Below are 11,901 nucleotides of genomic sequence, written 5' to 3' on the forward strand. Positions count from 1 at the left end.
GTTAACACTGTTTCTATTACCTGTGACTGTTGATCTATATATTTTTGTTGAAAAACAATATATTATTTCAAACAAACAAGTACACTTGATTGGGAAAGAGATAGTCTCACAATCATCAATATATTCAAAGATACTGCATCTAGCTTGAGGCGCATTTCCAAAACTTCACAGCTTTATTTGAACCGCTTCGCAGACATTGGCTATCTTTAGACATAAATTTACTAGAAAGACAGCATCTGGACACAAATAATATATATGAATAGATCAATATTCCCAGCTTTACAGTTGTATATTATAGCGTTCCGACTCCCCATTACCAAACCGAAATCGGTCTGGCTCCAATCAATATATCATTTTAGATGTATGAAGCGTTCAATTGTAGGACTTCAACACAGAGTAAACAGAAAGTTCTATATTTCAATGAGGTGTTGGGCGAGGAGGTCATGCCAAATTTAAGTACTTCATACAGTCATCAAATAAATTATAATGTGGGAAGCGTCGTCGAATAGTAATCTTTCTATGATGGGTGCATGACTGTGGAGTGTGGATTCAAGTATTTTGAATGAAAATCAACATTTTGTTTTTAAAACAGGCTCCATAGCTAGCCATTTCTATATATATAAACTAGTTTTACTAAATAATAGCACATGTGACTTTACAATGGGTGGCCAAACTAAAGCACAAAATAAATTTCTACCCAGCTACCAGTAAACTACCAACATCTCTCTACTTCAAGCAGAACATAATAGGTAGACTACTAGCCTACCGGTACATAGTTTGAAGAAGTAGATATAGGCACGGCGTCACAGTCTACTTAGTGCTAATTGCAAGATGCTTCAGGGCAGGCGCATTTCTACTGATGTGCAATTTTGAATTAAATTTCTTTGGAGGCCACATCACCCAGACTTTAAAACTATCTCACTGATAAAACCAGAGGTGGTCGTGGACTCATCATTGGAGCTTCTATTGGAGTAGAAGTTGCAATTTCCAAGTAGGCTTACGGTATATGAAAAAGTATTATAGGCCTGGATTTGCCTAAAAAAAATGAGGTAGAAATAAGGGTCTAAATTCATAACCCTACTTTAGCCCTTCAAAAAGTGGAAGTACATCTTTAATGGCCGTCGGATAAAACTGTTGCAAAAGTATCACAAAAATACGTCTTACTTGACAAAATATAAGTACAACATAACCGTTGATAGGGTTGAGCAATATCATGTACGCTCGCGAATTCATTCTGAATCGAATATCACTCGTCACCATGGCACTACACTATGGATGCTGTAGAAAGTTAAAATAGGTAGGTTTTACTTGACCTCTAAGCATATAATGCCAGTTCCACATCACATTTTAAAGATCATTAGGTAATTTTTACCACATTCATTTCATTGCACTTTGTGACGATGCTGTAGTTTGATCACGACTTCTCGGGACTATCATTTCCACTAACATGCATAGCTTTGCGCTATGTATTCCGTATGACGCTATATGACCAATCAAGGTTTCATGGCTTCCACAGTGGAGAATACTGTTCAAACTATAATTTTTTGTTGATTAAACAACTCTTACTGGAAAGGGGTGCATGATTCCAGTTCCAGACTAAATCATTAGAATTAATATTCGATTGTGCTCTGCCCTAACCATTGAAAATAGTCACTTGTGAAATGATTTTCTAAGTTTGCATGTATAATAAGTCTTCATTTGCCTTGTTTCTGATGTTAGCATGGTCTCAATCGTTACACACCTTTGACGAATTTGGGTATGCCCCACGGTGCATTGATCTCTCTCGTCGGCAAAGGCAATGGAACCAGAAAATACAAAATACTCCACGGCCACAGAACAACACGCACGTTCTTCCACCATCCTAAGTTATACCGTCGAATGTCTTTGCCAAATTCATAAATAGTCTGTCCTCTGATGAGTAAAAAGAGTTCGGAAAGAAAATAAAAAGAACTCGCAAAGCCGGTCATCCCGCAACCGTACGTTACGGTCAAGCAGATAAACTTGTTCAAGTTGAATAAATTCTCTTTGCTCCAAAAATAACTGTACAATGCTCCGGGGTACGTGTAATAAAATAGGGACGTGAAAGATGCTTCGACTGGATAGTACGAATAGTTGAGGTACGACAACATTTGTACAATTGTGTAGATCGATCCAAATCCAACGTAAAATCTAAAATATAGATAAAGAGACTCGTGGAGGTACAGTAATTCAGTATAAAACTGAATAATAGATTCATATTGAAATAAAACCGAATAGTCTAACACTGACAATCTTTTGAATTCTCTACTAGTCAGTGACGATCATCCCTGACGAGTGCCGAAAATAGTTCGGTTTATTTCGATATCACTATATTATTTAGCTGTATAACGGTATATATAAAGATGTTGACTAATATATTACAATTTTATATCTCAATCCCAAGTTAGACGGTATTCCATAGACAAGAGAATTTAAAATCGATTCAAAACACCGCAAGATTGTGATATAATGAAAAGATAGGAGGTTGTCGAAACGAATTTAAGTAGGCCTACTGTAGTCTTTAAACCAGACACCCATGCTGCAAATGTTGTACGGAACTGTTTAAAAGTAGCCGACAAGAAGACTTTAAACCAAATTTGTTCAGTTTCAACAGTACAAATTAGCTACATTTGACAGTAAAGGCTAGCTAATACCAAAGTCACATTACTTTCAAGAGAGCGAACAATCAAAATCTAATTAGTGGTTTTAAACAGGACTTCACCTTGCATAGCCTAAACTTCATGAGAACCACTTATAGCATGTCTGCTATCGAGAATGAAACGTTAAGTGAAATTTCCAATATACAGTTTCGAGTCGCATACTTTAGTTATAATTAAAAATTGGGTCAACTCTGATTTTCGAAGGTTCAATGGTCCCCCAAAATGACTTTGAAATTCTACCAGTAAGCATGCTCAAAAACTTAAATAGCCCGTGAACTAGATGATAATAATTAACCAGCTTTCGTACTCACGAGTAAGGGAGAAAATATCGCAAGTTACGAATCCCGACGCATGTCTTGAAGAAATAACAGTGGTGATCCCTTTTTAAAACGCAAACCCGACACACCGGACAATGATGCGATCGCGGCGGACAGTGCTGCTGGCAGGACAAGCAGAGAATCCACGATTTTGGCGGGTTAGGTAGTAGAAGACCTGCCACAAGTGGAGATGAACAGTAAACAACAAGTGATTACTCGAATCTCAAGCGAGTATGGATTATAATGATTCGAGATGAGTAATGAGACGAGATTTTTTCAAGTAGGTCTACTGAAATATGATCTTTGCCACTAAGAGTAAATTCATCAACCGGAGATATAGTTCATATGCTATTTCTGCTGCAGAAGTCTTGAAACCTTGAGCCGTAATGCAGCATATGAACATTAGGGCTGCGCAAAAATAACTATTTTCTCCGGAATACAGCCATTCACTGATTAAATTGTCAGGTTACCCTTAAAAACGCTGCACACCAAATTTGGTCCAATTCTAACCAGAAAAGCCGCCACAGAGCCAATATAAATTTTTAATTTATTATGGTCTAAAAAATTAAAAAAAAAATTCAGTCAACCTCATGAAATTGTTGAGTTGTCTTCAAAATTGATGCAGAACCAATTTGACTCAATTCCAGCCCGTAGAAACGAAGTTATTTGAGTTTTTCATTTTGAATCCTGGGATTATCCAGAACTTTCAACTGCAATAACAATGCTTCTACGGGTTGGAATTGAGTCAAATTTGTTTCGCATCATTTTTGATGACAAATCAACAATATCATTGGGTTGACATAAATTTATTCAAATTTTTGATAATAAATTGGTTAGCATTGAACCAAATTTGGTGTGTAGCGTTTTAAGGGTAAGCTGACAATTTAATCAGTGAATGGCAGGAATCGGGAAAACAAAGTTATTTTCGAACAGCCCTAATGAACATGCAGTGGTAGTCAGTAACGAATTAATTCTACTTTTTGTAGTACATCAAGTAGATTTTGCCTACTCGCACTACTTCCTTAAGTGGTTATGGCTTTAGATTACTGGTACGTCTGCTTGACTAGACTACTTGTATTTGATTAGAAATTTACGACGTTACTTTTACTTGAGTACCAACAATGACTTCTGTGACCATCTCAACAAACGAGTAGTACAACGCTGCACACATTAATGGAAATGACATATCTGGAACGACTGGAAGGTCACGATCAACCCACAGCATTGTCACAAAATGCAATGAAATTGGTCTGATTAAAAAAGTATCTACTTATGTGATGTAGTAGTAGCATTATATTCATTGCGGTCAGATGAAAGGTTGCCTATATATATTCAATATCCTCCATACTCATATGACAACATATTCAGCTAAACTCGATTTAGCCATACACCTACCATTAGTGTAGAAAGATTTGTAAGACGCTCCCAGGATCTGGTTTCCGATCATGTTAATGAAGATGAACATGGCGCATATCATATGAAAGAAATAACTCTCCTCGTCTCGATAAATCGCGGGAAACGCAATGAAAAGCAACGACGATAATGAAGAAACAGCCAGCATGTAGAAGTATCCGATACATGCGACATGAATCAATCCCATGTTCTCTTTCGCCGTCATGGTTTTAGTGACATCTTCAGAAATTCTCTTCACAAACTTCATGTCTGCCGAGACTACTGCTAGATTAAAATTTCAGTTCCGCGGCTATCACTGACTGAAATAAACAGCACTTTGTAGAAGGAAGCAATCACAAATAGGATGGAAAAGTTTGAAAATATCTCATTCGCGTGATATCGTATGAAGGAACAAATCATAGATCTTTACAGATCAGCAACGAAAACTGCCAAGAGCTTCACACACACACGAGACAATCAACAGTTCAAATTGTGCAACGGGTATATCAACTTTCATCAGTGCTTCATGTGTACTATTGTACCTGCCCTGCACACTAGGGTTGTTCAAAAATAACGTGTTTTTTTTCGGATTCCGGGGATTCACTGAATAAACTGTAGGTTGCACATCAAATTTGATTCAATTCCAACTGGTAGATGTCAAGGTACAAGAGTTCTAATATTTTGAAGTTCTTATAAAAAAAAGGTTCTCAAATTTGACTGTCTACCCCATGAAAATGTTGAGTTGTCTACAAATACGATGCAAAACAAATTTACCGCAATTCCAACCGGTTCAAATGAAGTTATTCAAGTTTTTCATTAATAGTTCTGGAATTACCCACGAACGATGCTATTTGCGCACATCCAAAATTTCTAACTGGAATAACTTCGCTTCTACTGGTTGAAAGTGCGAAAAAATTGTGAAAAACACGATTCTTTCAGGAAATTTCATAGGGTTGACTAAATTTTTTGTAATCACTTCAAAATCCTCCACCTTGACATCTACCAAGTAGAATTGAGCCAAATTTGGTGTGCAACGCTTTTCACCCAACCTAACCGGCGTAAAAAGATATTTTTCAACAACCCTACTGCACGCTCATGGGGTCTCATGCTTTGATTAGGAAAATATACTAACTCAGTATTTACAACATATCAAGGGATATAAATTCTGGGTACCCAAGGATTGTATCTGGCAAATATAAACCACAGCAATACCGAGGTAATGCAATGATTATAGCGGAAATAAATAAGTTCGGCGAATTGACTTGAAATTTATTTGTGTCCAGAAATGAACACATATTTTGCTACACTCTGAACTGTACTGTTTAATTGGTTTGTTCTGTTTTATCATTCTAGCTTAAAAATTCTTGTGAATGAAAGAGGCTGTCGAGCAAACTAATCATCACAATTAGAGAATTTAATTGCTAGTCGGAATGGAGTGAAATATGAGAAATTGAATCCGTGCCGTGTTGAATCGGTAGCCTATTTGAAATCCGAAAAATACTTGAACACATATAATGCCATGTTTAGAAATCTTTGTATGGATTATCGAAACTGCAGCATCGGTTTCTGCCAAGGAGAGATTACTTCCTGTCCGCGAGGTCAAGTGACAGTTTCTTCATTGATTCAATAAACGTGACAGGAAAGGGAAATAATCGTCAAACAACACCAGGAAAAGATATAACACAAAATGTCATGCTTTCTGATATGGTAACAAAATATCCCAGCAAGACGCTGACTTTGAAGCTTTGAATGAGTGCTTTCTGTCGGACATATTATGCAATAGACTGCCAAGTCTCATTTCTGTGTATGTTACAGCGTGGAACAAATGAAATAATCATCATTAAAAGAGTTATAAGCAATTTGACATCACCATAGTGTGATGAAAAAAAATTGTCATTCCTGATAAAATACAAGTACTTTGGTAACAGACACATGTAACGGATCGGACTTGAATAAATACTGATTCGATTTCAAAAAGTATATCAAAACTGTTACGAGGAATCTTGAAGAAAAAAGACAAGAATGGGCATTTACTTAGATCGTGAAAACAAAATAACTTTTCAAGATGTCCACCATCTTCGAGGTAACAGAATTATTTCGATCGTAACTCTGGTATCAAACCTTCAGAGGAATGACGCGAGTTATATTTGTACTGAATCTGGGAAATATGAGTATTGAATGAGCCCGCGCAAACGTATTCATAAAGTAACAAAAATTTGATAAAATAACAATACACAATGATCATCAAGGTTGCGTTGTTCCATGTAATTGTGTAAGTTGGGGTTGTTCAAAAATAACTTTTCTTTCAAATTTTGCCGACAATCCCATAAAATTGTTAGGCCGTTTCAAATAATGATGCTTAACAAATTTTGCTAAATTTTATCCCATAGAAACGAGGTAATTGAAGGAAAAAATTTTGGATTCCAAAAATTTGTGTTTACGGTGGATAATTCTATTCATAAATATCGATAGAATTTCCTACCGTAAATACTATTTTATTCAAAACCCAAACTTTTAACTCTGGCAGCTTCGCTTCCACTGGTTGGAATTGAGTCAAGTTTGTTGTTCAGCGTTTTTTTTATGTAACCTAACAATTTCATCAAGCACCCAGAAAAACATGAAGTTATTTTTGAAAAGCCCTAACGTACATGCATGGATGTACGCCTTAAATTTCTCAATAACAGAACATCTGTTGCACTGAACTGAAATGTAAGCTACGCGTATTTGCGAGCCTTCAAGATACCAAACACAAATACTAGATCCACAACGTCAAGCAGTAAAAATTGTGGCAGTCAAAGAGGTTCGGGATCGCGTTCTCACATAAATAAAACGAATTGCGGATTGTCTGTATAAGGAAGACTGTTGCAACTACAACCAGCACAGTATAGGACATTCGCTCGTTGATTGTCAAAACCACTCTTCTGCTGTTGATGATCGGAAGCCCGCAAAATGTCAATCTGTGCACCAGCACATCAATTCAAGCTAACCAGGCAGTGCAAAATTCGGCTAATAACTTGCAAATAATGGAGGCAGCTAAACGATGATATATATCTACGTAAATACTCTTATGACAATCATGACAATGGGAGCCTGACCAATATGGGATTTTTGATCCGATACCGATAAAACCGGTATCTAGCACCTTCACAGATAACCCCAATGCAAAAAATATGGCATCTAGCCACCGCTATGCTTGGGCATGAAATAAAATAGGATGGATGCATCTGAACACCTGTGGACAAAGGGCGTCAGTGATGGAGTACTATTACTTCTTCTGAGTAGTCAAGTACGTTTTTGCCGAAATACGCTTATCACTCAAGTGCCTATTATTTTAGACTTCTTAGTGCTTATACTTCTAGTTCATTATCCGTTTTTGGAAAAAATGATGCTTACAATATTTACTTTTTTTACATGGAAATCGCCATTTCTACTTGTACTCGAGTAAAAATTTAAAACTTTTACTTCTACTTGAGTACCAACGATGACTACTGACCACTTCTGCTTGTAATCTATAAGTAATAGATCAATATTCAGACTACCACGCTGTGAAGTCACAAAAATTGCAGATATTTTTTACAGCTAACATCCGATACGGACAGTTGTTCCAAAGTGCGATACCGACTCAATGTTATCGGCGAACCAATAATCGTTCAGACTCTAACGATGACAGTCTTGAATATCGCTTCAACTAACCACTATTCTTAAACTCCTGCATCAAAGCATTCGACGCAGTCTGCAAGTTCCAATTCATCATCTGCAAGATCTGCTGACACCGTTCGCGAGACGCTATCCCCATTTGAAAAAGCTGTTCGATTTTCAGATACTTTGTTGTTTTGAGCACGTCCAACGAATTGAGTTTTAGAGCCTGATCGCATTCCTCCAAGGTCACCCCGAAAACGTGGTTCTGCAAAAGCCTGATTTTTTGAGAATGCGACAATCTTGAATAATCCACACGATGCCGGGCGCGCTCTGAACTCGCCTGACGGTGGACCAAAGGTGGAGCAGAATTGCGTTTGTACAAGTCACTGGAAATGTGAGAGTACGGAGCTACCTCGGCTTTAGGTACATCACGACTTACAGAAGATATTCCGGCAGCACCGTCTTCATTTGGCAATAAAAAGTAATGAGTGTTGCTCATTTTTTCGCCGTCTTTCATAATAGGCAGTATGACTGTCTTTTGCTCTCCTGCCGACGGCATCGCTGAGAATATAGACCTAGTCGTGCTGTTCTGTCTATCATAGAAAGGAGTGCTACGTACCGGTGCATGTGGTGGTATCATAGGGGGTGTTTCAGGCCAACTGTTAACTCTACCTTGTGAGCTGGTCGAACCGATCGGTCTTTTCGGAAAAGTCGGAGTTACTTTGCCCACATTACTAGTTGATAAGCATGTCTGATCTTCAAAGTTGGACACCCAAGACGCGTGCGCTGGTGATGGGGATCGTTTCGCTAGATCGCTCAAAGTGCTGGAGTTGCCTTTCGCATCAGCAAAAGATTTTTGTATGATTTCTGGAGTTATAATCGAATTGCCCTTATCCAACTCATACTTTTTCACGAATTCGAATTTTAAATCCTCAAACGCGTCAGGACGAATCTCCACTTTTGGACGGGTCTCTTTCGGCACGTCTGAATAGGAGTGACTTCTTGAAGTCGCCAACGGTTGAGGGTATGCGATATTTGATTTCGGAGGCGGCACTGTGTTAAAGAGAAAACTGTGGTCTTCTGTACTAAACGCGGACGATATATCTTTCTCTTTTTTCTGTTGCGAAGACTTTTGAATCGATGACAACTGGAGGGCTTGTCGTACACCTTCTAATGTCGCGTTTTCATCCACATCATCAAAATGTACATCCCATCGATAATCTTGGTGGGTTGCGGGAGGGTCAGGCTCGACTTCGTCATAAATGGGACCTGTAACGCGGTCTACAAGCGAAGCAGCTTGATTTTCATACCCTCCTTTACACTCTTCACCTAAACTTTCATATTGAATGCTAGGTTTTAAGGGTGACGGAAGTGACACTCCTTTATGCGACGGCTGCGTTAGACTCGTGTCTAGCACACTGGCAGAGTTTTTCGGGAGTGACTTCGTGCTTTTTTCTTTCTCGCGATGGCTGATGTTTTGTGATGTACTACTAACGTCTGTGGTGCGAAGTTTTTGGCCGACATCGCGCCATACTATTTTCGAACGCACTGTATTTTCTAGTTTACGATACTTTTCCTTTGCGACTTTCGCTAATTGTTTGCGGTTTTGATGAATCTCTTCTGCCTCGGCGCGAGGGGCTTTATCGACTTTCATCAAGTCAGGAGGTTCCATAGGATTTCCAAGGTAGACTTCGTCAATGCGTTCTGGAAAACCCCACGTTTCACTGGGGTTGATGTCACCGTGCCCGGTGTGTATGAGTGAATTCTTTAACGGCATGCTGATATCTGCAGAGGTGAGGCCGCTGTTACCAGACAGCATGACCATACGCGGAAAAACTCCGACCTCCAAAGTACGTTTATTTTGACCTCGCCACCAGTGATTTTCCGCTTCACCCGATATCACAGTTATTTTGTCGCCTTTGGTGATTTTCAAACGATCAGGCTCATTTAAATTGCTGTTCGCGGTCAATTCTTTCGGCAGAATTTCAGGCAAAAAGTCCTTAATCGCTTTGAACGTTGGACGCTCCTCTGGTTTCAATTTCCAGCAATTCAGCATGAGCTTGTAAAATTGGTCGGGACAGTCGTCAGGTTGCGATAACCTTTCCCCATCTCGGTCAACTTTGTGTAAGATCTGCGCGCCATTGTAGCTCAACCACGGTTCTTGACCGTAAGTGAACATTTCCCATAAAGACACGCCAAACATCCAAACATCACTAGCATGTGAGAATTGACGCCGCTTTAACGATTCAGGAGCGCACCACGCGAACGGTATTTTACGTTTTTCAGCCATTACGTAATGATCATCTTTTGTATCTAACGCACGCATGAGACCAAAGTCCCCGATTTTAACTTTTTTATTCGAAGAAAGAAGGATGTTTCTAGCGGCTAGATCTCTGTGGATGAACCGCTTCTGTTCGAGATACGCCATACCTTGCGCGATTTGGACAGCGTATTCGCAAAGAGTAAATATAACGTGTCGCTGAAATTTTCGAAGGTGATCAAGTAAACAACCTAATTTAGCCAGCTCTGTCACCATTTTCATTGGCGATGAAATAACAACGCCGTACAAACGTATCAAATTCGGGTGATCCAAAAGATGCATCGCGTTGACTTCTTTTACAAAATCTTCGAACACTGCAGGCTCTGTCAACATGTTAGTTTTCAAAATTTTTACTGCAACTGGCATTACAGTACCACTTGGAGTAGTCCATTCGCCTTTTCTAACTATTCCAAACGAGCCATCTCCAATCTTTTCAAGCTGAGTTAATTCTTTTTCGCTGATGAAGCAAGTTAAGCTCGATCGTTCAAAGTCTTTTGCGACATTATCCAAGTGACTTGATCCTTTATTTTTGCTCTTCTTTTTTTGTGAGTTCTTTGCCTTTTTCACGGCGTCTAATAATCTCCTCTGTGCCGGTTTTCCCATCCCGATTTTATCAAGATCTTCCCCTTTGACAAAGTCAAAATGAGACAGCTGGGTCACTTGTAAAGTGTCTCGGATATCGCAATAGAACTGTTCCAGTTGGATATCGATCAACAAGTTTTGCAGCCAATGGGATCCCTCCACCGACATCTTGTACCCGGTCAAAAGTCACCACCAGAAATAAAGAAATATCATGTGACACGGATATAGGTTAAAACGATTAATGCCATTACTCGATGATCTAAAAAAAAAATTTCCATCCAATTTTAGTATTTCACATTCCTTAGATTTATAGTAGAACACGTGCATCACGCTTGGAGAAAAGTGTCCTGGACTCATTCCCTCAAACTTGAATTTAAACAGGCAAATGACATGAATTTGGCCGTTGGCAAGCATTTGTTGGACAATTCTGTGTGTGCTAAAAAATATTGAGGCAACAGATTTTGCATTGTCAGGAGAGACCGTTTGTGTGCCTTGTAGTAAACTGTTATCAAAATACGCCAACCTAGTTTGTGCCAACAGAAAGCGTCCGTGTAACATCTAAAAATAGTACATTGTACAATAGTACATCTCTTCGCCAGTGATGTCATATTTGGTGATACGAATGTTATTTCCAATTCTCTACAATTTGCTGACGATTACCCCTCATGAGTGTCAGCTGAAAATACTCTTGTTTATTTCAATATCAATATATTATTCAATTGTGAATTTAAGTTCTGTACTTCCAAGAGACTTTTCTATTTCATATTCACAAACAGATATATAGTTTTAACATGCCGGTAAAAACAACCAAACCGCAAACATAAGGCCTCATAACATTGAATGATAATTGTCAGTGATCCCTATACGTTTGTAGACGAACATGTCAAATATCCAACCAGAACCCAAATATGAAATATCAAAAAAAATTAATTCATCAAGTTACCGGTAGGCCTACCACTATATATGTTGAAGC

At 38.6% G+C, this 11,901-nt stretch overlaps 2 protein-coding genes across 2 annotated transcripts; both read right to left on the bottom strand.

The window, feature by feature from the left end:
• Nucleotides 1–220: 220 nt before the first annotated feature.
• Nucleotides 221–4,657, bottom strand: LOC145444371 (palmitoyltransferase ZDHHC22-like). Its single transcript, XM_080322338.1, has 3 exons — nt 4,391–4,657; nt 2,990–3,170; nt 221–2,169 (listed from the first exon to the last, which is right to left on the bottom strand). Exons 1-3 carry the CDS (start codon nt 4,653–4,655, stop codon nt 1,734–1,736), a joined length of 882 nt encoding a protein of 293 aa, XP_080178464.1. The 5' UTR covers nt 4,656–4,657; the 3' UTR covers nt 221–1,733.
• A 50-nt stretch (nt 4,658–4,707) lies between these two features.
• Nucleotides 4,708–11,901, bottom strand: LOC145444370 (activated CDC42 kinase 1-like). Its single transcript, XM_080322337.1, has one exon. The coding sequence runs from the start codon at nt 11,094–11,096 to the stop codon at nt 8,076–8,078; it is 3,021 nt and encodes a 1,006-aa protein (XP_080178463.1). The 5' UTR covers nt 11,097–11,901; the 3' UTR covers nt 4,708–8,075.

The sequence above is a fragment of the Botryllus schlosseri genome, chromosome 8 (assembly GCF_051294905.1).
Source record: "Botryllus schlosseri isolate E-star chromosome 8, Bs_hap1, whole genome shotgun sequence".
NCBI classification, from domain to species: domain Eukaryota; kingdom Metazoa; phylum Chordata; class Ascidiacea; order Stolidobranchia; family Styelidae; genus Botryllus; species Botryllus schlosseri.

Coding starts and splice junctions, on each gene's coding strand:
- LOC145444371 (XM_080322338.1), bottom strand. CDS start 4,655: ATGAAGTTTGTGAAGAGAATTTCTGAAGATGTCACTAAAACCATGACG. Junction 3,171..4,390: donor CAAATCTTTCTACACTAATG/GTAGGTGTATGG, acceptor CACTTGTGGCAG/GTCTTCTACTACCTAACCCG. Junction 2,170..2,989: donor CGATATTTTCTCCCTTACTC/GTGAGTACGAAA, acceptor TCTATATTTTAG/ATTTTACGTTGGATTTGGAT.
- LOC145444370 (XM_080322337.1), bottom strand. CDS start 11,096: ATGTCGGTGGAGGGATCCCATTGGCTGCAAAACTTGTTGATCGATATC.